This window comes from Taudactylus pleione, unplaced genomic scaffold (assembly GCF_031769625.1).
Source record: "Taudactylus pleione unplaced genomic scaffold, aTauple2 ptg000093l, whole genome shotgun sequence".
Classification (NCBI taxonomy): Eukaryota; Metazoa; Chordata; class Amphibia; order Anura; family Myobatrachidae; genus Taudactylus; species Taudactylus pleione.
This window is the reverse complement of record NW_028284495.1, coordinates 11,358,990-11,386,851: the sequence shown is the minus strand read 5'-3', so window position 1 is coordinate 11,386,851 and position 27,862 is coordinate 11,358,990. Positions and strand designations below refer to the sequence as shown.

Sequence of the window (27,862 nt, the reverse complement as noted above, 5' to 3'; positions counted from 1 at the left end):
GATCTAATACAGGAAAATGGAAGAGTGAAGACCTAATGATTCTATGAAACAGAAACAAGTGAATAAGTTTAGTGCTGAGTCTGTCTCCCCAAAGCATGTTGAACCCAAAGCATCAACCCCTTGTTCTGGTCCTGGTCACAAGTGCGCATCTGTTTCCATTGTACCAGAATAATGTTTTACATGAACGGAAGTACTTTCAGAGTAGGAGTACCACAGTTCTACTAACAGAGTCAGAAATGTGAATAATACATAGATTTGATGTAAATATAATTTGATATGATATATTGTGATATGATATTAAATAATTATTTTATTAATAAACAAATTGGTATTTGTGCTATTATTTTAGTTTGCTCTTTTCATTCGGCATACATACCTACTAGAAATGTGATTAATAAATCAGTCATGTATACATGTGGGATGACTGGCTTATGGAACGTGCCTACTCCAACTGCTGCAGTGAGAATATACACCAATGTCATTGACTGAAAGTACAAGAAGAAAAACCATGATTAAGGTTCACTTAATGTGTGTAAATGGGAATTACCTTAGAGCTACAAATTACATCTATAAATACATGTGTGCAAATGTCAGCAGCTTGTCAGAACCTGTGATATTTGCACAGTATGCTTCCTGCCGGTGCCGGTAACTGGAGGACACAGAAGCAAGTCTTAGGTTACCCACCTTTCACTAATGCCTGATAACAGTGAATAATAGCTGACACTCTATCGCACAGCAAATGTAAACAGAAAGTTTTCTGGAGGTAGATGGAGAACAGAGGTGACTTATCCAATGTTTTCTTTTAGATGTGTTTATTGTTAGAACCAATAAATAAATGGGGGTGAAGAGTGTCCTGGTATTTAGCCACCTAATATTGGGTATATATCATGATCTGACAATTTAAATATATGTACAGTATATAATTCAAATGTTACCCTTACTATTTAAGAGAAAAGATCTCCGACTCTTGAATAAAGAGATGCGGAGATTTATTTGGGCAGGAAAGAGACCTAGAATTTCTCTTTTTAAACTTCAACAGACCACTGATTTGGGTGGGGTGAACTTGCCATGTATTAAAACTTATTCTCTGGCGGCTAACTACCGGTTTGCCATGGACTGGATAGGTGGCCATAGTAAGTTTAGCAATTATGGTATTGAACAAGCGTTTAGCCCTGGTACACACCTGGCAGCTATATTACATATGCATCCGTCTAATATCCCGGTAGACATTAAAGAGAATATACTTTTATCCACCACATCTGCAGCCTGGAGACAAACCCGTTCAACATTAAAATTATCCTGGTCCCATACTCTTTTTCTCCCATTGTCAGATAACCCCCTTTTCCCTGGCGGTTGGACATCTCCTTACACAAGGGCTTGGTCCCTTCATGGTTTAAGGTACTTATACCATATGATAGATAGTTACACTCAGCAACCATACTCACACAGTCAACTTCAGCAACAATTCCCTAACCTAATCATTCCTATTTTTCCATACTTACAAGCATCAAGCTACTTACAAAGAACAATGAGAGTACTTACAGAGGCAGACAAGCAATTTAGGCTAGATGAAATGCTACGACTTCGGCTGGGTGATCCCTTCCCCTCTTCCAATATATATTCATATATTAGACCCATAATGGATTTATCTAAAATAAAGGGTGGATTGGCCAAGTGGAAAAATTACTTCCCTGATTTGGATTTACCTTTACTAACCAAAGCCACCAAAAGATTAAATAAAGATTTAATTTCTGTCTCATACGCAGAAATGAATTACAAAATTCTACACAGGGCATATTATACCCCTAGATTCAGGGCCGTAGCTAGGGTAGTGCGGCCGGTGCCATCGCACAGGGCACCACAGGTCACTGCTTGGGCCTGTCAAATTTCTATTTATTATCATTCTTGCTTGTAGCTTCCTCTTATTTCATCCCCAGCATCTCCTGGCCTCTCCTATCTCTTCCCTGGCCCTTCCACATGAAGCCATGGCCCTTTTTTGGGTGCATTATGTCCCTTTGAAAAATTACGGGGGCACCAATGCTCTTTCTGGCAAAGGGCACCAAAAAGTCTAGTTACAGCTCTGCCTAGATTACAATACCTAACAGGGAAATCCACAAACGCTGACTGCTTTAAATGCAAATCTCCTGATGCTGATATTTACCATTGTCTATGGTCATGCCCATATGTTAAACAGTTCTGGGAACAAGTCTATTCGTATATTAAAAATACATTACACATAGACTTTTTGATGACTCCAGAATGGGCCTTTTGGAGTAAATATGAATCCTCTCCTGTATACATATTAAACAAATCGGAAAAACTTCTACTGACTAAAATAGCAGCTACAGCCAAAAAAACAATCTTATCCTGCTGGATAGAACCTAATGCACCTTCCATTAGTCTAATGATGCCAACTCTACTTTACTTATTTAACATGGACTGGTCTTCCACTACTCTAGACAAAGAAAAGTTATCAAAGAAATTTTTCTCAATATGGCTTCCTTTTATACATACATTAACACCCGAACTGAAATCGGCTTTGAAACGTAGCTTTCAGTGGACAGCTCGGTACAATTTAACAGTTATAGAAGGACAAGCACCCTTCTAATACAAAGAGAAAATTTTAAATAATTGATTTCATTAGTTACAGTCATGTTCTTTTAAAGGTATGTAGTTATGTGTTTATAATTACGTTGTCGTCTACCTATAATTGTCTTATAAGATATTATTACTCCAGGAGATAGTTGGAGTTGTTTAGTAATGATGCAAGAGAATAAAACAAAGTCTACTATTTTATCAAAGTACATTTAATGTAATAACAATGTATACTACAGCAAGTATCTTACAATATCGTATCTTTTGAACTTATGTCAATTAAAAACATTTTATTAAAAAAATATATATATATATGTACAGCAGATGTGAGATACAGACTAATGCTGGGTACACACTTACATGACGGATTGGTCAGTAGACCGATCCGCCGTCAGAGCGGCCGATTGGTAAGCTGTACACACTTACCAATCAGCCACTCAATATGTCTGGCCTGACATCGCAATTGTGCGGGCATTTAACTTTGCCCACCCAGTTGTGATGTCAGTGTTGGCAGTCTACAGTCAGTGAAAAATATATCAGTGCATCGGCGAACGGGTGACCGACCAACTGATCTGGCTGTGCTGCAGGGCCGACCTGATATGTCTGTGAACTACGTCAATCACAGACATATCGGGTGTACACAGCACTGATGCACTTGTGATATATCATTCGTCAATCAATGAACAGTATATCAACAAGTGTGTACCCAGTATTTGTTTCATTTAGCTCAGACGGTTGAGGAAAGAGGTGGAAAAAAGGTTTGTGATCCACACTGTATTATAGTCAAAGAAACCTTTATGTGCACACGTCTCACTGAGTCTAGCTGAGTTCGGAGGTAAAAAGGGAAATACCTTTCATGTGTTCCTGATGATATTTTATTCTGTTTTTTCTTTGTCCTTTTTTCTATTAGAGAGGAATTATAAGACTACATCTTCACGACTGCCTCAGGATACAGAATACACCTATTATTCTGCCATAGACAGGGCTTTTGGACCACTCAATTGTTGTATTATATTGGACAGGTGCTCCTGAGTGTGTTGTACTAAGCTGCAGTCTGGGGGCGCAAGTTATACTTATTTTCTGTCTTTTTGGTTTTAAATATTGCAACTGTATTACAGGGGGACACTATTGTGATTAATGTGTATGGGGAAAAAAGGATGTCAACTACCAAGCACAATGTAAATGTATGGCCTTCCTAATAATGTTTTGTATCTGTATATGGGAAGAGTGTAATGGGGAAATGTTAGCCGCACTGTTAAAGGGCTAGGCTTTGTGTTTAAATGTATCTGCAAAAAGTAAATAAGTGGTCACTCTTAGCATAGTAACTTAAAATGTGTAGAGTATACTGTACAATCCCAAGCAAAACACAATAACATTTTAATTCACCAACCCTCACCCTTCATCTTATCAAGGGGCCTATTCATCAACACTAAAATAATGTTTTTAAGGACATTTTCCTTAAATAACGTTATTTTAGTATTCATGAAGAGACTTAACACAGGAGATATCACTGATATCTCCTTGCTAAGTCCCCCTGCGTTAATTTCCACACTCCCCATACATTAGTATGGGGATATGGAAATTATGGTATTCATCAAATTCTGAAAATTATGTATTTTCGGAATTTGATGGAGTTACTATCCGCCACTGTGAGGTGGTGAATGGTAGGTAACACTTACCTGTGTCAGCGTGGGCAGGTCCCCCGGCGTCTTCCTCCGGTGCTCTGGTCCGTCCTCCGGCTCCGTCTGCTATGCTGACATTGTGTTCTCCCAGCAGAACACAATAAAGTTTAGAAAAAAAAAAACTTTCTTTTTTTCTAAACAGTACCGTGTGCTGTTGTGAGACCACATGACAGCATAGCAGACGGAGCCGGAGGCTGCTGCGCGGGCAGGTAAGTGCTGGACATGGGGGAGGTGAGCGGGGGGGATGGGGGGCAGGTCAGCGGAGGGGGGGGACACAAACTTACCACATCTGTAGGTAGTGCTGCGCATGCGCTAGTTTTACAGATGTAACAGCGCATGCGCAGCACTGTTTCCAGCTGCGATAAGTTAGTGTAGAGAGGGAAAAGTATCTATTTCCTGAAAAGCTGTCATCGCAAAAATGACAGCTTTTCAGAATAGATAGTTAATGATGAATTCCTCCAGTAATTAGGTAGAACACCATGTGAGTTCTAAACCTAATTACCTCCAGAGAAACTTTAGTTATGATGAATAGGCCCCAAAGTCTGATATCCTTCTCCTGCATCTGGAGAGGAAGTCATGGCCCTCATCCAGTCCTCCCCCCTTCACCCTTCAAAATGTGAGATAGGAATTACAATGTAAATCATATATGGAAGGGATTTAGATACATATAGGAATAAGGCCAATAGGATAATGGCAATTCTGGCGAGGTTCACACATGCACATTATGCATACAAAGGGCCCAGTGGTCAATCTGCAAACTGGCCAGTTCATTCCTGGAGAAGGTTCCTCTCCCCCAGATAACAGAGGAGCAGCTGGGAACGCTAAGCTCTCACATATACTATAGATGGAGGAAGTAGACACATTTAGTAAGTTACTAACAAATTATTGAACTGCGCTTGTAGGGAATGTACATATAATAAAACACTTGTTAGAATATGGTAGCACCTGTCTGAATAATGTCATTTATAAATTATAAATTATTCACAATTTATTACATAAAATACATACACGCTTTGCCATGACTCACAACACTAAAAACATGTAATACACACAAATTGGCTCTGTAGCGCCCAGTTGCTACGCTGATCAAATATTTTTGTTTAGTGTATATGTTTCACGCTGGAATATATGAGAGAATGTCCAAAATTCAGTCAATTGTTTAGTTCTTAGTGGATATGTGTCTCTCTCTCCACCAATCATTTGTACACAATAAGTGCTTGCACAGCCCGTATTAAAGTGTCCTTACCCTTTTGCAGATAATTGAGTCTTAGTTGCCACAGATGGTATTGGTAAATAGCTGTTAATCCTCTGTGGGGCCCATTTATTAATGATTGCATTTTGCAATGCGATCAGGGCATGCAGTACCGCCCCTGATCGCATTGCTAAATGCGATCCTATCTGCCGGATGTATTATCCGGGACATGCAGGGAGACGGGCTCCGAAAAGAGCCCATCCCTGTGATATCTCCAGAGTGCATGCGGGGCTGCCGCGCATGTGCAGTCCCGCGGACTGTACATGAGCGGCTCTCATTGTCTGCGGAGGGATCAGTGAGATCCCTCCGCTGGCTAAATATGCGGTAAGCTGCCTTAGACTACAGCGGCTAATGCTATCTTTAGATGGCGTTAGCTGCTGGGGCCGTATTCCGAAGTTACAAACACAGAGGATTAACAGCTATTTACCAATACCATCTGTGAAATTATTTTTAGAAGAGAAGCCTTGTCCTTAGTCCATTATTCAGACAGGTGCTACCATATTCTAACAAGTGTTTTATTATATGTACATTCCCTACAAGCGCAATTCAATAATTTGTTAGTGTGTGCTTTTGTGGACCAGATGGTACTGGTAGATGAACTAGCTGCATAAAGGGGGAATTTTTTACTATCCATTTAATATCCTACTCCTTTTTAAGTTTAGCGCAAGGATACTGGATGCTAAGCTATTAGTATCCAGATACTACCCAATTTTACAGTTAGTAAGTTACAGTCTACACAAAGCAGCTGTAGAGGGCCACCTGGTTTTGATGGACTGACACATGTACTGTTTGTCATAAGATCCTAAAGGTGCTAGTGATCGATACGCCATGTAATTTGTATAATGCATGCACATTGTGGATGGCACATTTCTCCAGCATACAGAGCCACTGCTCACATAAATGTATTACCATTATCAAAGTCAGTGGCGTAACTTCATCCCAGGTGCCCGGAAGCAAGATAAATGTTGGTGCCCCCCCAAATTAAAATTTACCACCCCCCTTAGCACCTATGCCAGCCCCAGCTGCCACCGCCCCCCTATGCAGTTCCTCTTATACAGTGCTCCCAGTAGTGCCCCATATACAGTGCCCCCAGTAGTGACTTATATAGTGCCCCCAGTAGTGCCCCTCATACAGTGCCCCCAGTAGTGCCCCATATACAGTGCCCCCCTATGTAGTGACCCCAGCAGTGGTCCCCCTATGCAGCGCCCCTTATACAGTCTCAGTAGTGCCCCTTATACAGTGCCCTCAGTAGTACCCCTTATGCAGTGCCTGCCTATGTAGTGCCCCCCAGTAATGGTCCCCCTACGCATTGCCTCCAGTAGTGCCCCTTATACAGTGCACCCAGTAGTGGTCCCCCTATGTGGTGCCCCCAGTAGTGCCCTTTATACAGTGCCCTCAGTAGTGGCCCTTCCTGTGCAGTGCCCCCAGTATTGCCCCTTATGCAGTGCCCCCCAGTAGTGCCCCATATACAGTGCCCCTTTATATCGTACCCCCAGTAGTGATCCCCCCTATGCAGTGCCCCTTACAGATATAACACAAGACACACACAGATTACTTACCTGAATCCCCGTTCCTGCGCCCACCACCGTCTGCTCCTCTGTCCTCCCGCTCGGCACTATGAGAGAAACGTCATGATGTCTCTCCCATCCTCAATCCGGGAGCCGGAAGGCGGAGCTCATGAGTGAGCTCCGTCTGCCTCCCTCCGTGGATACAGCAGCTGAGAGTCTGTCCGACTCTCATTGGCTGCTAAAACAAACACATCGCCGGCGGCGTGTTTGTTACTGATCGGCGGGCAGGGGGGATTTCTGTTTACTCAGAACACTCCCCCTCCTGCGTGCACGTATGGTGCTCAGGCAGGTCGCGGAGGTCACATGTTACATGACGTCCGTGACCATAGAACACTCTGGCATCAGCAGGTCATGGAGGTGGAGCGCCGATCAGCAGCGGCGCTCCTCCTCCATGCGGCTCCTCAGCACTGCAACAGGTGGACACGGAACTGCCGGGTGACAATGGAGCCGGGTGCCCCCTGGTGCCCGGTGGCAAATGACTCCATTGTCTCTGGGAGTTCCACCACTGACCAAAGTCAAGGACTTATAACTACCTACCTCTTACTACTTCATGTATTTGATTAACCAGGTAAATGTAAATTATTTAACAAAGATGGGGTACTGGTTAGTGGCCATTTTGCCATTCTTGATTTCACCAATACAGGCAGATGACAGCAAACACAGAGTAAAGGTAAAAAATATATGGGCGGTGTATTCAGCCCTTGAGTGGTTAAATTACATTCAAAATTTCCAGGAACGCCCCCGCTCCACCTCCCAAACGCAGCAGCCTGTCAATCAGGCTGCAGCTCGGACGCACGGCAAGCGGGCTCGCAGATGGAGGCTGCACATGTGCAATGCACTTCCTGCGCATGCGCAGTCCTCTAACATTTGGAGATGTGCACCAACCATCGAGTTAGCGTACATCTCCGAATTAGGCCCAATGTACAGAATACCCCGTCTGTCTCTCTCTGCTCCCCAAGGGTCAGGCAGGGGTGCCGAGAGTGGGGATGGGTAGTAATTACCCTGGCCCGGGCTTATTGGAGGGGCCTGAGTCTGACTCCACCCCCTCCCTCTTACCTGTCAGCAGCCCAGCACATGCTGCTATGTGCTGGGCTGCAGAGGGAGACTGCTCGCTGCTGCTGAAGATCAGCAGCAGTCTCCTCTCCTCTGCCTGTGGGGAGGGAGGGGTCACACTGATCGCGCTCAACCCCCCCTCCCCCCCGCCCCCGGATTTTCACCGGACTGATGGGCTGTCAGTGCAATGCATTAACAAATTGTTATGTTTTTAATAGAGATACTGCACTATTATCTGTTTTTAATAGAGATACTGCATTAAATATCATGGCAAAATCTGTGTTTCCTGCCAAACCAAATGAAATCTTGCACCATTTTTTGTAGTTCTCTTAAAAAAAAAATGGTGGTATCCAAATAGGAAGTGTTTGTAAGCAGCACAAAATTCTAGGTAAGATATTAATTTTATATAATAATATTTACTCCCTATCCAAGAAAAATTCTTAGGCTGCCAAGTCTGACTGTCTTTTCCCACTGTGAGTAGTAGGGGGATAAAATTGGGCAGAAATAAACCCTTAACATCCTTTGTTAACTTAATGCCCATATATTGGATGTGAGCCAGGTGCCAATTAAATGAAAAGGCTTACTATAGGTCCTGAATCATAGATTCTGGGGCATTTAAATTGGGAGCCACAGATTTTGAATAATTAATTTTAAAGTTTGATAAAGCACCATACTTCTTAAATTCCATGGTTATATTAGGCAGAGAAGACACTGGGTTGGAGATGATCGCTAGTAAATCATCTGCAAAAAGAGATAATTTATATTGCGTGGACCCCTATTCAACCCCCCGAACATTAGGAATACATCTGATAGCACGCATCAAAGCTTCCATACTCAGTATAAAAATAAGACAATAGACACCCCTGCCTAGTTCCATTTAAGATCGGAAATGGTGTAGATAGTATGCCATTTACTTTAATCCAAGCATAGGGATTTTTATATAAAGCCAGTATTCTAGCGAGGCCAAACCCATATGTTGAAGGACACCAGCCATAAATTTCCAATTAACTCTGACAAAGGCTTTTTGGTGTCTGTCGATAACAGTGTCATAAGAGATTGAGATGACATGGCCTTATAAATTAAATCAATCATTATTGTTGTGTTGTCTTTTGCTTCCCACCTGGAAACAATTCCTACCTGATCACTATGGATCAAGGTGGTTAACATTGGTTTTAGATGGTTTGTCAACACCTTTGCATATAATTTGAGATCTACATTGCGTAGGGAAATTGGCCAGCAGCTTGAACACAAGCATTAGAGCCCTATTTACTACAATCCACATTTAAAATGCAGTTGTAGTGTGATATTTTCACCTAAATTCGCATTGCGAATTTAGAAAATATCACAGGGATTTGTAAAAAATCCCTTACAGGGACAGAGCTTGTTATAAAGCTCTGTCCCTGCGAATCCCCTCCGCAGTCTTCTCACTGTATTTTTTGTAAAAAAATAAAATGAGAAGGTGCCCGCACATGCACCGACCGGCTCACCAGGAGTGGGGCTTCAGACAAGTACTGTTTGTGTGAGTTTGTATGTATGTCATTATGTATAAGGGGCACTACTAGCATGGGCAATGTATAGGAGGCACTACTACTACTGTGGGCAATATATAGAGGCACTACTATTATTGTGGACAATTTACAAGGGGCACTACTACAAAATGCACTACTACTGTGGGCATTGTATAGGGGGCACTGCTACAAGGGGCACTACTACTGTGGTCAATGTATAGGAGGCACTACTACAAAAGGGCACTACTATTATTGTGGGCAATGTGCAGGGGGCACTACTACAAGGGGCATTACTACTAGTGTGGGCAATTTATTGGGGACACTACTACAAGGGGCACTACTACTGTATGCAATGTATAGGGGGCACTACTACAAAGTGCACTACTACTATTGTGGGCAATATATAGGAGGCACTACTACAAGGGGCACTACTACTACTGTCAGCATTGTATAGGGGGTCCAGCTACAAGTGGCAGTACTGCTACTGTAGGCAATGTATAAGGGGCACTAGTACAAAGGACATTACTACTACTAGTGTGGGCAATTTATTGGGGACAATACTACAAGGGGCACTACTACTGTGGGCAATGTATAGGGGGCACTACTACTATTGTGGGCAATGTATAGGAGGCACTACTACAAAAGGGCACTACTATTATTGTGGGCAATGTGCAGGGGGCACTACTACAAGGGGCATTACTACTAGTATGGGCAATTTATTGGGGACACTACTACAAGGGGCACTACTACTGTATGCAATGTATAGGGGGCACTACTACAAAGTGCACTACTACTATTGTGGGCAATATATAGGAGGCACTACTACAAGGGGCACTACTACTACTGTCAGCATTGTATAGGGGGTCCAGCTACAAGTGGCAGTACTGCTACTGTAGGCAATGTATAAGGGGCACTAGTACAAAGGACATTACTACTACTAGTGTGGGCAATTTATTGGGGACAATACTACAAGGGGCACTACTACTGTGGGCAATGTATAGGGGGCACTACTACTATTGTGGGCAATGTATAGGAGGCACTACTACTACTGTGGGCAATGTATAGGGGGCACTACTACAAGGGGCATTACTACTAATGTCAGCATTGTATAAGGGACTACTATTATGGGCTGTGCATAAGGGGCACTACTACTGTGGGCATTGCATAAGGGGCACTACTATTGTGTGGCATAAAGTGTATAAGGGGTTCTACGGTTTGGTACACTACACTGATGAAAAAGTGGTGAGTCTTAAGGACATTCCCCCTTTAAATGGTCACGCCCCCTTTTCCAGCACAGGCATAAGTACAACCTTAGATCTTTCATACCCCCACTTCAAAATTCTGATTGGGGCTCGCAACCCACTCTTCCCTATGGGCAGTAGGTCCTGGTTGCTAGAAGGGATCCTTTCGGATCCCTCCGCCCCTGTCCACCGCCTTCCGCTGGACGTCGGGGCTCTTGTGCACATGCGTGACCTGTAGGTCGCATGCGCACTGCCGTCACTGCTCTGATAGGAGCTCTGATAGGAGCAGTGAAAAGATTCACTGCTCCGAAAAGGAGCAGTGAAGCCGCTCACGGGGGCAGCTGATTTCACATCAGCTGCCACCGCGCCGGAGTAATGCTGAATTGCTCCGGTGGCCACGGCGAATTAGAATGTTAGAATGTCAATTATTGGGGTCCGTTCGGACCCCGATAATTAACATCATGAATAGGCCCCTATATGAGGCTCTCTCTTAAAATGAGTAGTGAAATCTAAGCATCTTCTGGGGCTACCAAGATATCTTCCCTGTGCTGGGAGAGGAGGCACACGGATATTCAGGGGAGGGATGAAAAAAAAGATACCTTGCCCCCTGCATTTTCACATAGTTCTAATATTTTCTGTGCTTGATACAGTCGAAAATATTTTAAAAAATGTATAACAATTGCGATGTTTGTCAATGTTTTTAAGTTCAAAACTTTACACTGAGCTTATTTGCGATAATTAAAGCGTAAACATTTTAATGCATATCGTGGAAAATAAATTGACACGAAAATAATGCGTAAAGTGACGGTTTTTCAATATTTTCAGGAAAATAGCCTTGATACTGTACATCTGCCCCTCATAAAGTAGAAAAGAATCTCATATAGCAACTCACCAGTTGGCTAATATCATACGCCCAGGGGAGGAAGAGCACCCCAGTGTTGTATTTTTCCCAGTGCGAGAGCATAAAGGTGAAGAGTACAACACTGCTCACTAAATACATCTTCATTGGTGATAATCCTGCTTCTCCTGAATTGCATCCAAATATTGAGAACAAAGACAGAGGAAAGATTGACGCTGTCCAGCTGTCGAGCCCATGATCAAATAATTCCCCCAATGGGCTGCTGGACTGAGTCCTTCTGGCGTGTTTCCCATCAATTGAATCTGCAAACAACAAACAAATGAAACATTAGAAGATGCTACAGATATGAAGAAACCCCTAATGACGTTTCATAGGTGAATGAGACAGTAATAGGAAACATGCTGCCAAAACAGACAAAGATACTGGTATTTGACCCATTACAGGCCTCGGTATGCACCAATTACAAGCATGTGTGGTTATGTATTTTATTTCATATTCTCCTGAAGCGCAGAGACCATAAAGTGTTGATAATAACCTTTCTTCTAGTTCTAGTGAAAGTCATGTCATTTTGTAATGCTGTGCTAACATACAGCTTTAGGGCTGAGAGGAGACTGGCAAGTATGTAAAGGTTGCAGAGGAGAGATTAATCTTAACATTGCTCAGTCTAAATTGTATATGACCCATTGAATGTACTGATCCGTAAATATATTGCCTGGTCTTTGGGAGAGTATGGAGGAGATGTGCTATAGCCGCACTTATCGTACAGCTGTAACTCTTCCTGCTCTGCCTTTTATTAGCTGCCTGAGTGCAGGAGAGAAAACTTCACCCTGTATCGATCCGTGCAAAACCCACAGCGCATCAGCCTATTGCCTTACCTACTGGTATAAGTGAGATCTCGCAAACATCACGAGATCTGGTGCACAGCCGGATCCCCACAGAAGCTGCCACAGGTTTGTACGTATACCGGCAGGTAATCCTGCTCATATGTGAAAAAATTATAAGCCACAAAAATGCGCTTATTGGGCCTCATTTACTAACGAGTATTATCACCAAAACGAGTGATAAATTTCACTGTGTATGATAATTGGTGCTCCAGCCAATCAGCTCCCAACTGTCAACTGTTAGAAAAATGAGCACCATTTATCATACACAGTGACATTTATCACTCGTTTTGGTGATAAACCTTGTTAGTAAATGGGGCCATTGTGTTTTAGTAGCATCTGAAGAATTTTCTGTCTGAGAAATCGCTAGATGTTTGCAGATAACATAGAGGAGAGTGATTTTCTCTGCGTTATCATACTGATGCTCAGTGTGTCAGACAGTGCTGGTTATAGCACATTTCATACTTATCACCTCTTCTTACATATTTCTAGATCCAGGCAACGCCAAGTTGTCTTTTAGAAAATGTTTTTCTCATTCTGGTGTTTCCATTCAAAACTATTTATTTTGCTAAAACTGCCTCTACTGACTATATCTACAGGCAGAAGGTTCACATGAGTACAAGTTTAAAAAATCTGTCATAACACCAGGCTATGTGGCATTTTAATAGAGCCTTTATCAAACCCCATATTATATTGTAATAAATAATTTGTTGAATTATTTGTGATCTGTACATGATTCATCCCAACATGAGGGTTAGAATGGTCAGGCTGTATCTAACACTATAACGTGTAGTTATGCAATATGTCAGCTGAAGTGGGATTATAGTAACGTTATGTGTGGGCTGCTTTGGGTGTTGCATTAATGCAATGTGGGGACTAATATGGGAAGTTGTATTAATGCCATATGGAGGCTGACTATAGGGTATTCATTTTATGTAGTGGTTCTTTATTAAATTAGGAAGCTTTGGGGCATATCCAATTAGCCGCGGGGTTTTACCTGCGGCTAATTGTCTGGTTAAAGTCCCGTGAAGCGGGAATGGAACTCCTGCCCGAGAATACACTGATTCTGCGAGAACTGCGGAATCAGTGTGTTTTACCCTCTCGTGCGAGGCCGAATACTGCGGCTCCACGCTCATTTTACTTCGCACCTACATGAGGTGCGAGGTAAAGTCCGAAAGCGGGGATTCGCGTGCGGGGTCTCGGGGACACCCGTGCGTGGAATGCCTGCTAACTGAATCCCGACCAGCGCGATAATTAGCCGTGTGGTAAACCCCGAAACTAATTGGATATGCCCCTAAGTATGTCAAACCGGCATATGTTTAAAAAAATACAATATTTAACAATTAATTTGACAGCCTTATTACCATACCTAACGCGTAAGCCAGAAAGTTGCCCAAAGCTGCAGAGATCCAAATCCAATTTGGAATATGCTGACCGCCAATACCTGGAAATAAGAAATATTTAGGTGTTTATCCAGCTATTGAAATGCATAAGTTTAACTGTAAAGATGGTAACAAAGGGGCCAATACTCCTGCTCATCCCTATGGTCCTTAATGGGATCATCATCCAATATGGCTATACCCATGGTTGGCCAAATCATATGATACCCAGGAATTTTTGTCTTTTGGGGTCAGCAGTCTGACCACTCCCATCCACCAGTATGTTGTTAAGATAGCAACACATTCTCTAAACCAGTGTTGCTGGATGTTGGGAGTGCGTAAGCACATTGGTAACGAAACACTGCTGTACCCAGATTTTCTGCCATAACGCATAGTAATATTATAAATTTATATATTATGGTCATGGATTACGGTCATTTTGAGGCCACACACACACTGCAAAATTGTGTGGACATTTTAACAAAAACAGAGAGGTCCTGCACCTTAAACCACCAATATACAACAAATGGGTTCCAAAAACAAACTCGCACACCAACCCACCCATATCCGGCTTTGTTCTCTACAATACATGCCATGTTGTATGACTGCACCCATTCCTGGTTGGAACTCTGAATTTTTCCAAGAGTATAAAACATTGCATTGAGATCTTCAATAGGAAATCTGTATATGGCATGGAAAGTCCAAGTCTAGTATCTAAGACAAACATTGGGAAATAAACTATTAATTATAAATAACTATTTTTAGACTTTTTATTCTGCTGCTTTTGCTTCTTTCTTTCAGTCAGGAATAAAAGAAAAACAAACGAGGTCACAGCACAGACTGATACACGTACAGTATGACTGGGTTAGGCCAAAGACGATTTTATGATCATGGTGGTAGTGTTCAATGGCCACTTTAATATGATTAATGCATCACGGTTAAAGCGATGATAGACATGTCACAGTAGGTGTACACAGGCAGCAATACCGTGATTTGGTGAATGATTCTCTACGTTATGTTGGATATTAGGTTTAATCACCCCACTTATTTGTAAGTAGTTTAGTAAGTACCCTTATCTTCATGGGCCACCGGAAGGAACTATCTATTTCACGCAATGTAGAATTAAATATATTGTAGTATTGAATTACAAATAATAACATGTATCCCATAGGCAGGAGCCACCACCAAGCAAATTTCCCATTAATCCAAATAGGTTAGAATGTTTGCAAACAAGAGATATGACACATTATAATACAGAAATCCTCCCTGTGGGTTCTAATCAGGATATCACCTGCAGTGTATGGGTTCTTACAGTAGTAGATAGTACAGCACTATTTCCCTCTCACACAGAGGCTATTGATGAATTTTAAGCCACATTATTAACAACTGAATTCAAAATATTCTAGGAAAACTTAAAGTATAGAAGAATTATTATTATTATTTTTTTTTTTTTAAATCTGTTTAACCTTTTTGAACAAATAGCCAGAAAGAACAGAATGCAAATGATGTGTCTAAACTTATATTTTAGCTAAAGAATGTAGTAAGTGTAATCTTATAAGAAAAATGAAAATTGGGCTAACAATTCCTTATACAGTATGTGTGGGGACTGTGTTCTGCTTTCTTAAACCAGCTATACTATTCTATGTTCTCAAGAAGTATATACAAAGGGATATAGGAGAGTTGGAGCAGGGTTTGTGCGGGGAGGGATATAGAATATTTTTGGATAAAGAATGTACTTGCTTCTTTTTGAATGGCTTATTAAAACAAGTGTAAGCCCACATCTGGTAGAAACTTGAATAAAATAGTGATTATATAAATTTATGAAAGACACTTATAAATAATGTAAAATACATGTATAGCTAATATATATTTATACAGTAGTCACTTCCGAGTCCCGGCGGTCATGTGATAATTCATTCATTAGCGTCATATTCATGATGCTAATTAATGAATTATATAAACTGGAGAAGTGAATACCTAGACAGCCAATCAGAAGCTGAAGATAATGCTGCAATCGTCATCATCATCACTGCGTATCACTACACCCCTGGAAAATACACACCTTCTAATGAGGGTTAGTGTCTAATAATGTCACTTCTCAAAAGGGGAGATCAGCTTTGAATTAGCAATTGTTAAGAACATTCTATATAATGATAGGCAGAAGCTGATTGGTTACTATAGGCAACTACTCCTCTTATCCACTTCTCTGCTCTTTTCATTGCTTGATCCCTCTAAGGCTCTTGCTACACTTACGTGAACACTTACTGCACTTAACTTATAGACCACTGATACAGGAGTAAGGGGACTCAAGTCTAAGATACAGTACACACAACTCTACATACGGTTGCAATTTGGTAAGCATGCCCTGTATGGAAATGTATATATAATATATATATATATATATATATATATATATATATATGTAACCCTTTTTCTTACTGGGTCAATAAATTGTGCCTCCACCCAAGCTTTATTTTATAATGATTCTCAAGGGGATGGCTTGGGTCGTCCCCCACCAACACATTAAGTATCAAGACACTTTCTTATAATGTTAGAACTACTCACAAAATAAATATTATGACTAAAAGAAATAATAGTTTATTTGTCTGGAACACTTCTTCTCTGCGATTCACCTAAGATTAATAATGGTATCATGCAATACAAGGTTATTGAATAGTACAACAATAATAATAATTCAGATACTTTAACTAAATTAATATAGTTATTCCCCTCTAGCTTTCCTCTTACACGGCCACACCTATAAATCTACATTGGTGAACTTTATATTAAGTAGGCTTTACAACTCCTGATAGGATCCTTTGATCCCCTTAGCGTCTTACTTAGCTATATGATACCCTTCAACTCTTAACAGAAACCTCCCCCTTGTACCTGCTGAGTATACAATTTACTCCTGTATGCTAATTGACTCAAACTAATTAATCACTCCACACAACCCTTTCTAATAACTATACACATAACTCTGTTAATATTTCAATACCATGGTATTGCCATATTGCTTTAAATATAATAGTAGATGTCTAATATCAGTCTGTACTAGCTTTTGGAATTTGTTTTATGGACCCCTTCAGTAGAGTTGACTTGAAAGGTGCAAACCAGGTTTGGAAGGGATGCTCGTTAGAAAATGTCCTGTGTCCAAAGCGAAGCTCTCACTGTTCCTTGGATGTAGGTTGGAATGGATATACTGTAGTATATATAGGTGGATATTAAAGTGTTCACAAGAAGATATCTTTATCAGTAGGTGTGAAGTCTATGTCTTTCTCCTTTATAGCGTAGGTGCCACAGCTGTCATAGCAGTTTAGTGCTAATTTCTCCACGGTGCATTCCTTAGTATGTGCAGATACAGTATAGGAGGTTCCCTTATTATAGCTGTAATCAGACAGAGCTCTGTATGGGCTCAGTATGTGGGAGTTGGTTTGGCTGGAGCTGTGCTTAGTACCACTTCCTCTCCTGAGGTAACTTCACTATAATGCGCTACCTGATCTCCCTACGAATATTAGTGAGGTAGTCTGACTTGATGTACTAAACAATCCTGTCACAGAATTATATAAATGACAAAGGGCAGTAAGTCTGATAACACTAGTGACTCATATATCTACTGTATGAACTTGGTTTGCTGAGGGGGTATGTACATATATTTACTCTGTTGATGCTGTGTCCTAATTTACCAGCAGATAATAGGATGTGAGTGGCTGCTTTCATTAGTGGGGCAGGTACTGACCTCTCCAGATTTCTTCCAGTCAGCACCTTTTCTCCAGCTGCTTCCACAATATACCCACCAATAGCTATTGGGGGCTGTAAGCTGATCCTCTCCCCTCACACATTGACGTCCACCTCCTTTAGCAGTGCGGGAGCCTGTCCCCTCATTTAGGCCATTACCTCAGGAACTGCTCCCCCTTTCCCCTCACCATATGTAGGGGAGCCAACAGGTCTCTCCCTGTTCAGTCCGTCACCTTCCCACTAACTGTCACTCCCCTTGCCTCAGTGCTATTTATAGCTTCTCATGGGTTGTCATGGAAACCTTCACATCACCCCACTGCTAACCGCATGATGGACACTCCTAGATTAACCCCCTCAATACTGCCTAAATTAGGCAAGGGGGCCTCTCAGACCCTCCAGGCCACAACTTGTATTAATAAATATTTTAATTCAATCCTGCTCTCCTTATAACTAAAAGACCACAGTACATTTATGAACAAATGAATAATAATATTTTACAAGATCCTGTAAACATCATATTTTGCATATGATACAGGGGCAGAACTATGGGAGACAATGGAGGCGCCTGCCGCCGGGTTCCAGCTCTGAAGGGGCACCTCCTCCATTGTCAACAACATATTCACCCCACTTAGGGCTGTTACTATGTATCAGGAGTGTACGGTCATGGCCGCCCAATACATGGCACCTCTTCCTGGCACCTGAGAAGCCATTACACACTAGTGGAGAGCTGCGTATCAGACCATCAGCTGCCACCTTCGTCTATCTATAGCCTGTCTGCATGCAAATTGCTACATTTACAGTGTCAGCGACTGTGACTGGAGGGGGCGGGGGGCACCAAATTATAACTTGCCTCAGAGCGTCTGGGATGAATTTACTCCACTGATATGATATAGGTACCCATCACTCTAAATGGAGGCTACATATATATATGCGCAACAACACCTGATTTATGTCCAACTCTACATGAAGCCGTGGTGTGCACACATTGACGTGCATGGCTGGAACACAAGCACAATTGCGTCTGTTTTCTCTATCGTTCTATTTCTTTTAGATATTGGTAAATGCAGAGAATATATATGCTATGTTGTGTAGCAGATTGTAACAATAGTACCTGGGTGAACACTGAGGAACATACTGCTAGCAAATTATTTTAGTGTAGCCATTTTAGTTCATATTATTCTTTGCAGATTACACCCTAAAATAGCTGTTTACTAAGGTGTCGGACAACATAGTTCTAACTGAAACCAGAGCAGATCTGCAGAATACTGCAAATTATACATAGTATATGGGAACAAGCAACTGGAAACTTGTTGTGCATTAAATTTAAGTGTTTACAGAAGTTACACCCCCACTGACTGTGGAACATTTTACCGCAGACTAAATATCTCTGTTGTTAGCTGACATTCCCCAAATCATTGTCATAACAGAAAGAGCCATGATGAGTACAACGTTTAGAAATTTATTCAATACTAAGGGCCTGATTCAGATGTGCATGTCATGTCAATGCCACACACAAGCCCAGTGGTGGTTTTAGGAGCGGGCAAGCAGAGATATCGGGGCGCTGTGGGCTGAATGCGCGGCCACAGTCACTTTGCTGGTGCCATCTAATCTGGCGGCGCCCGCCCACTCTTGCCCGGCCAACATCACCACTCTGGCGGCCAACATCACCACGCCTGCTCTTGCCTACCATCGGGAATCGTGAGTCCCAGTCTCACAGCAACCAACCCTCCCAGAATGCCAGTGCCCAGCATGCCGCATGATGTCGTCGCACATGGCATTCTGTGAGCAGCGCGGAAGACAGAAGATGGAGGAGCAGCACAAGGAGGTCTTACCTTCACCAGGTAAGACCAGCTCCCCCTGCCCCCCAGCAACCGGTGCCCCCTCCCTGGCAAAGGGGCAGCCATGGCCATGCCCCCCGGAGCTCAGGGCGTCAAAGGAAGCTCCCGCCCTGAGCTCCACTAATGCTAGAACCGGCCCTGCACAAGCAGCCAATGTTTTTTTGTTGTTTTTTTTTTAAATAGAATTTTATTGGGTGGATGAATGACAATAAACACAAGATCTACATAGTGGTCTGCATAAGATAAATAGCACAACAGCATTAACAGCAGACAAAAATAATACCATTATAACAAGTGAATGCCGATGTCACGGCTCAGTTATACTATAAGGAAAGTGCATCCAAATTTTACATTGATAGAAAGAAGAGTGTAGAAAAGAGGGAAAAGATAAGAATAGTGTAGAAAAGAGGGAAAAGATAAGAATAGAAGTTACAAAGCGGAAAGTGGAAAAAAAGGGGGGGATTAGAAACGTGGGGTGGAGCAGCCAATGTTTTCAGTCCGCACAATTATCCAAGTTGCACTGTGGGCATCTCTCGGTGGTAACGGTGGTGACTAGCTAGACATGGGTTAGAGACTGCAGCTTTTACCACAGTTGCACTGACACCGGAGGCCATTTTCACACAGAGAGTCTGCGTCTCCACAGGGCTGGTGCAATGTACGATGGTGTGACCAGGCCCTCCAAGAGCCACGCCGAACCCGGGTAAAAGGGGGCATAGCCTAATCGCAGGAGGCGTGGCCACGCTCCTTCGGTAAAAAAAAAAAAGTTTTATAGCGCAGCTGGGCGCTGGCGAGGGGTTGCAGTGAGCCCCCTCAGCCCGGCGCATAACCAGTAGGGGGCACAATCAGCTTGATCGCTCCCCCCACAGGCATAGGAGACTGCTGTGGCTGCTTCTTAGCAGCCGCAAGCAGTCTCCCAGTGCAGCCCAGCACACAGCAGCGTATGCTGGGCTGCTGTGATGTAAGAGGGGGGGAGCGGTGCCGGATCGGGGCTCCCGCCGGGCCCCTCCAGCAAGCTCGGGCCGGGTAATTAGTACGCTCTCCCCCCCCCTCTCGGCACCCCTGGGTGTGACAGATATTGCGACCGATGCATCCGATGGTGCATCTTAATATGCACAGTGGAGGATTAGCGCCAAAGCTGGTGGGCATCTCTGTACGAAATCCATCGGTTGTGGCATAATAATATAGATGCACAATGCAAAAATGCATTCCAGTGGCACAAATGCAATGTTTTTAAAATTTCTGCTACTAGCACCAAGGCAGCACTTAAAGTGGATTTCTGCTCGTACCCTCTGGATGTAGAGGATTTACCTGGGAACAGAGACTGTGGTGGTACAACCCATAGCAAAATGAGGGGCCTAATCATCATTACTAAAAAAATTGATGGAGGTAATTAGGTTTAGAACTCACATGGAGCTCTACCTAATTACCAGAGGAATTCATCATTCCTCCTCTCCATCAGTATCTATTCCAAAAAAGCTGTCATTTTTTGCGATGACAGCTATTCAGGATATAGATACTTTTCGCTGCCTAGTCCTACCTTACCGCAGCTGTAATCAGTGCGGCGCATGTGCAGCATTGATTACAGCTGCTGTAATTCTGTGTCCGTCTATTTATTACCTTAATACCAATTGGGCTGTTTTGCCTATAGGCAAAAAAAAGAGAGACATGGGGCAAAATTTACTAAGCTGCGGTTTGACTGCGGTTTCTATTCTATTCTAAACCCCGGGGGTTTGGTGGCAGTTTGGTGGCGGTTTCTATTCTATTTTAAACCCCGGGGGTTTGGTGGCGGTTTTGCAGTGGTTTCTAAATGATAGCCCTGTTCTATTCTATTCTAAAATGTGTTTTGACTGTGGTATGGTGGCGGTTTTGCTTTCTGCAGATTTACTAAGGCCAAAACCGCTGCAAAACTGCCATCAAAACACATTTTAGAATAGAATAGAACAGGGCTGTCATTTAGAAACCACTGCAAAACCGCCACCAAACCCCCAGGGTTTAGAATAGAATAGAAACCGCCACCAAACCGCCGGGGTTTAAAATAGAATAGAAACCGCGGTCAAACCGCAGCTTAGTAAATTTTGCCCATGGTCCCAAAGTTAGTGCTGATTCTAGGAGCAGCAGTGTAGGCTTTTGCGTCTGGGGCAGAGCATCCGCAACTGATTCCCCACAGACGTATGTGTCTGACTCTACCCTAAGCACATGTACATCAGCATGCCTTGTGTACTTGGCCTATGTTAAAGTGCCCAATTCTCTCCCTTCTTCCTCCTTTCCAGATGTGAACAGTCAGTCGTAAGTCAGCAGTGCTGCTAGTAGATTTAAATTCTTAGTGTAACCATCTCCCCCTTACCACCTGTGTGCTGCCGAGACATCTTGTGAGCCCCATTGCTATAGAGGGGACGGGACCAAGCACTGTGGTGTGGTCAATCTTGCTTGCAAAAGATGCAAAAAGGCCTGCACTGAGGAAGTGGGGTGTTCATCCACATCCATGGCTGACCCGGGCCCCCAGCCTCAAACAGTAGTGCCCACAAGTATTATTACTCAAAAATATTTTGGTTTCACTCTACACTCCCCTTGTGAGCATTGTTTGCAGGGTCACCAAGACATACTGAAGGCCCCGGTGATACTGAGGGGGCAGGACCAAATTTCGGGAGGTGTAGTCACACTCCCTCTGATAAAAAAAAAAAAAGAAAAATACTAAGAAATATTTGTCCCCATCAACAGCTGGCGCAGGGCCTCTGCTAAATTACCTATCACCCCCTCCTCTTGGCCCCCTCGGATTGTATGGTTAACAGCGAGAGTGTAAAATGTTGTATATTCCACTAGTATAAATGTTTTCCACTTAGACAGGCATCTTCACTGCTGCAGTATGCGTTCTAGTCCCACCTGACCTAGGATAGGGGACAGGATTCTCAAGCAGCAGAGCCTACCAAGGATTACACAAGCATCCCATTGGGAGAGTCCAACACTGAAACTGCACTATTCACTAACAAGGCATTACATCAACATGGCTCCCATGGACTATCAGAGTCCTGTAGGACCAATCAGGGTTATCAGGAGCAGTGACGGGCCCGGGTACTGGAAGGAGGCATGGCCAAGTCGAGGAGGCGTGACCAGGCCCCTTCTCAATTTTTGCAAATGAAAGAACAATGCGTGGCTCCCTGAGGGCAGATCAGGATGGGGGATCAGTGCGATAGCCCCCCATAACACTTTCAGGGAGAGAGAGGAGGCTGCTGCTGCTCAGCGGATGCAGCCTCCCTTGACCCTCCGCAGCCCAGTAATGGATTATAGGAGGGGCAACAGGGGCCCCACACAGAGGGCTCCCACAACCAGCACAAAAAAACGGAGCACAGAGTTTAGCTGTCTGCGCTACAGTCCTCTCCTCGACGGCTGCTAAGCTGTCCCCTAACAGCAGCCACCAAGGAGCTTCACTGTTGTACAGTTTTGCGAGATATGACATCATCTCGCGAGACTTTGACTGCTCAGAAGGGCCGGGCCGTGGACGCGGCTTGCGAGGGAGAGGCTGAGTAGACTCAGAGCATGTGTGTGTGTATATGTTTGTGATAGATAGCAAGCCTGGGTAATTAGTACTCGCTCCCCCTCCCTCTCGGCACCCATGGTGGAAGGTAAGGTGGTCATGGTGTATCAGCAAACAGCTTCTTACAGGTACAGCGTATTGACCAAGGAACACCTTACTTTACACCACTGCGAGTCATGGCTACACTAAAGGCATACTTGCCTACTCCCCCGAAAATTGGGTGGCACTCCCGGCCACCCGGAAGACTAGGCAAAAGCAGCCAATCCCTGGGGGGGGCATGACGTGATTTGGGCCTAATATCAGCCCTGTGCAGTGGGGACAGAGCCACGATGACGTGATTGAGCCGCCACACCCCTGCACTGCCCACCTATTGCCATGCCACACCCAGGAGAAAGCCAGCCTGGCTGACAGAAAGTCGGAAAGTAGGACTAATGGGGGAATTCAATTAACTTGCCCCTGCGTGCGAGGGGGGTGAGTTGCTGTTGCGACGGCGTGTAACCATACGCAACGGCATCGGAACTTGTCACCCTCACAGCGCGGACTGCGAACAAAAATATGAGAAACCAGCAGTACGGCATATAGCCACACTTACCTGCAGGGGCGAGGACATTGCTCCTAATCATACTCGCCTACTTTTGAAAAAGCATTCAGGGAGATTGTGGACGTGTACTGCTACATCTGACAGGCATATCATAGAATGTATTTACATCCAAATGTAAACGAGCCCCAAAGCTGTTAGTAAATCTATTTGTTGATGAAAAATTTAAACACACTGATACTGATTTTCAGGGCTTGCTCATGTATTGTGTATTACAAGGGGTTCCATATATGTGACCAAGAGAAACCTTATATGATAATGCATGTAGCCATAGGGATCATTGTGCCTTATAACCAACGCAGGGAAATGGCACTGATTATACCATTTGAATGTATATATCTCCGATTTATTTTTAACCCCAGGTATATAGCAGCTACATAATGAGGATAAGGTGCAATCAGGGATATTACTAGACTCTTCAGTGAGTCAGGGAGATTGTTCCTATTTCAGACAGGGAAAGTTGGAAAGTATGCTCCTATTTGAATTCCCCCCAAATAGTGTAATAAGCATGTTGAGACATGTGATTTTCATGTTGGTACACCGTTGTAAAAGGCATATTTTATTCTTACATTTGGGACTTGTGCCCTGTTCTAAATGGGCGTCTGTATCAGTGGCGGCTCCAGAGATGGGGCTGCGGCACAGTCCAAAATTCACATAGGGGAGTCACACCAAACACTGCCAAACATCGCCGGCTGGGACTCACTGGCAGTTGGTCTGACTCCCCTATTTGAAATTTGGACTGTGCTGCAGCCCAGTGGCAAACGCAGGATTTCTAGAGGGGGGTTTCCAAATGCTTGATTTTAGAGCAAGTGTGGACAGTCCATGAAGAGGGCATAATTAGTACTTATCCAGCTTTAATATGTTACATGCATTGCAAAGTATATTGTGTTGCATAGTTCCAGCATATAGAGGACCAGCGATCACAGTAAGACATTAGATACGACAGTAGCACCATCCTGTCTGAGCTGAATGTTTTTATTTCAGATGTGGGCATCATTCCAGAACATTGGAGCAAGTCCGGGAGTTTGGGGGAGCGGCAGAAGAACCTAGCACTGTCCTGGATAGTGTATTATTATACAGTATTAATAATTAACCCTATTGATGGTCTATAGCAGTTCACCCCTAACAGTGCATGTTTTCAACATGTCCTAGTTGGTGCACAGGTATATTTATTACTAGCTGACACATTTGAAAAATTCCACAGGTGGTTCTAATCATTTCATTTGTGATATTGAGAAGAACATGCAGCGCTAGTAAGATTCTATTATATTACTATTTCTATTGTGGTCATGGTGTGTGCTGGGAGGGGGGTTTCCAGGCAGACGGAAACCCCCCTGCGTTTGCCTATGCAGCCTCACCTCTAGAGCCACCATTGCTCTGTATTAGTGCATGCTTTTAGAAATGCTGATTTTAATCTCTTTTCCTAATTTGCCTTCCTCCTTACAGATTCCTTACCAGTTAGTGCGAGGGAGAAAACAGTTTTAGATTTAGAAAGATGTCCTAGCCGCATTCACTTTTAGTAGAGGAATATAAAGTTAATTACAAAACTCAAATTTGGGATAATCAATTAGACAATTATAACAACATACACAAGCAATGATGTGATAGAGGACAATGAGAAGATATTTTGGGATTCATTTTAGTAAGATACAAGGGCTAAATATTTGCCAGGTTTAGTTGTGTTCCTTTAACTGTAGTCATGGGCGTAACTAGCACATGTGCAAGGGCTACAGCTGCTATGGGGCACAGAGCTGGGGGGGCCCATCTTCCTTGTCAAAGTTACATGTGTTATATACATTTTTCACCATTGGGTGGTACATAGGGGCCCTTACAAACTTTTGCTATGGGGCCTTCAAATGCCTAGTTACGCCCCTGTCTATAGCAGGGCCGCAACTAGGGGGGGGGCTAGAGGTGCACTTGCACCGGGTGCCGGATTGCAGGGGGTGAAATAAGCTGACTCGAGGTGGCTTGGGGGCTGCAGACTCAGAAAACGGACATCCAAAAATGGCTGCCGCCAAAGAGGAGACAAATGCTAGAGGTCCTGACTGGCCCTCTAGTGTCTGTCTCCTCCTTGGCAGCGGCCATTTGTGGATGGCCGTTTTCAGCAAATTCCATGTGGAATGAGCATAAACCCCCTGGCAACGAGCATATACCTCCCTGGCAACGAGCATGAAACCCCATGGCAAGAAGCATAAACCTCATGGCAACGAGCATAAACCTCATGGCAACGAGTATGTAACCCCTGGCAATGAGCATAAACCCCCTGGCAACAAGCATGAAACCCCATGGCAACAAGCATGTAACCCATGACAATGAGCAGGTAATTTTAAAGTAATTAGAAGCCTTACTATGGTGTATAAAATGGTGTCGGGCAAATATGTAAGTGGCACTTTGGTAATAGGCATTACAGTGTGTGGCATCATGTGTAATGGGCATTATGGTGTGTGGAATAATGTAAGTCACTATACCAGGGATGTTTGAGTAGTGCACTGCCTTATGGAGGAGCAAGGACAAACTTCAGGTACAGAAAGGGAGGGGGCGCAAAATTGTTGCCTTGCACCGGGTGACAGATATCCTAGTTTCGGCCCTGTCTATAGTTCTGTTAGAAAAATAATGAAAGGATAAAGAATGTAAATGTATAAACAAAAAATCATTCCACTGAGTACCATAACTTGCTGAAATAAAGTCTGATTCTTGAAATAGGACTTCACTCGCAATGTGTAATCATGGAGACAGACCAACAACGTTTCCATGGCTACAGATGTTGCTTAAGACTTTAAGTTATTCACAACATATCTGCCAAATTCAAGCAAAACCCGATTTTGGGCAATAGTCCTATTACAATTGTCAGAAGTTATTCCTGTAACATGTGGTACCCACTAAACTGATTTTAATTATGCAAAATCATTTTAAGATAAATATTACATGAGAATGTGAAAACTTGATATGTTTCCTTTGATGTTTTCAAGATCTGCTGTAAAAAGTTATATTTCTTGTGCAGACAGCAAAGGCCCAGGCTTATCACACACAGATCACAGTCATTGGCTAGCCAACTCATCTTCCATCCTGAGCCACCTTCCAGCAGCATCACTGCCGGAGTCCCTGGCAAACAGCTGGCCTCTGCGATGCTCTGCGACTCTTCAACCGCTGGTTATAGTTTTAAACTAAACTAGAATATACCACACTCATTCAGTGATTTAGGTGTCCCCTTACCACAGTCCTATGCAGTCACTCATGTTCACCAAATGAGAGGAAGTGGATAGGAACAGCATCTAAAATTCTAAATGTATTATATAAATAATCATCATATTGCTGAAGTTCCTCTGTCATCCACCACTAAAATGAGGTGCTGTAACTGTCACTTTCTCTCCAAGCCACTAGTGAGTGACAGAATGTGTGTATGTATCTGACCTATCTTCTCTGTCACTATAGAGACTTGAGAGTAATCACACCTTTCATAGAGGAACGGGTAGGGAAATTGCCCATAGAAACCAATCAGCTTCTAGCTATAATTTTATAGAATACACTTGATACATGGTAGCTAGAAGCTGATTGGTTACTACTTCCTTTGGGCAACTTCTCCACTCTTTAGAAGGCTTGGTGCATCCTCCTATCCCCAAGTGGCTTCAAAAGCCAACTATCATTAGATCAACGATCATTCGGACTATGAAAAAAACATATTCCATCCAGCGCAAAGTAGTAAAAGTAGAGGGAGCAGGTACACAACATAACCTGCCTGCTTAGCATGCTGACTTTTAATATGTTCTTAACGGGATGCGGTTAAAATGCCAACGGAGGGGATTCCGGCTGTCAGAATGCCGGCGCCAGAATCTTGATACCTGTCAGAATGTCGGTATACTAATCCTGTTGGGATGCCGGTGTCGGGATTCTGATCTCTGGGCCCCCGAACGCTGGCTTCCCGTACCCATCCCGTTCTTAACAAATATAAGCTAAAAATCCAAAAATAATGTCCCAGGAATCAGATAATAGTAAAATAAATATGCTATGACATATGACATACTATTTGAAATCTTTTTTCTTATGCATAGAAAATTATTAATTACCCAAAAAGATCCTACTGTATGTTCCACACAAAAACAAACTATAAAAGCATGATAGAATTCTTATTTAGATATAT

At 43.1% G+C, this 27,862-nt stretch overlaps 1 protein-coding gene across 1 annotated transcript in view; it reads right to left on the bottom strand.

The window, feature by feature from the left end:
* Positions 1–27,862, bottom strand: part of LOC148526832 (ethanolaminephosphotransferase 1-like) — a 90,020-nt gene that overhangs the window by 10,504 nt on the left and 51,654 nt on the right. Inside the window, exons 4-6 of the mRNA XM_088469769.1 lie at positions 14,009–14,083; positions 11,792–12,060; positions 377–485 (exon numbers count right to left, since the gene is read on the bottom strand). Of these exons, the coding sequence (XP_088325895.1) occupies positions 377–485; positions 11,792–12,060; positions 14,009–14,083 (453 nt within the window). The remainder of the gene's footprint in view (positions 1–376; positions 486–11,791; positions 12,061–14,008; positions 14,084–27,862) is intronic.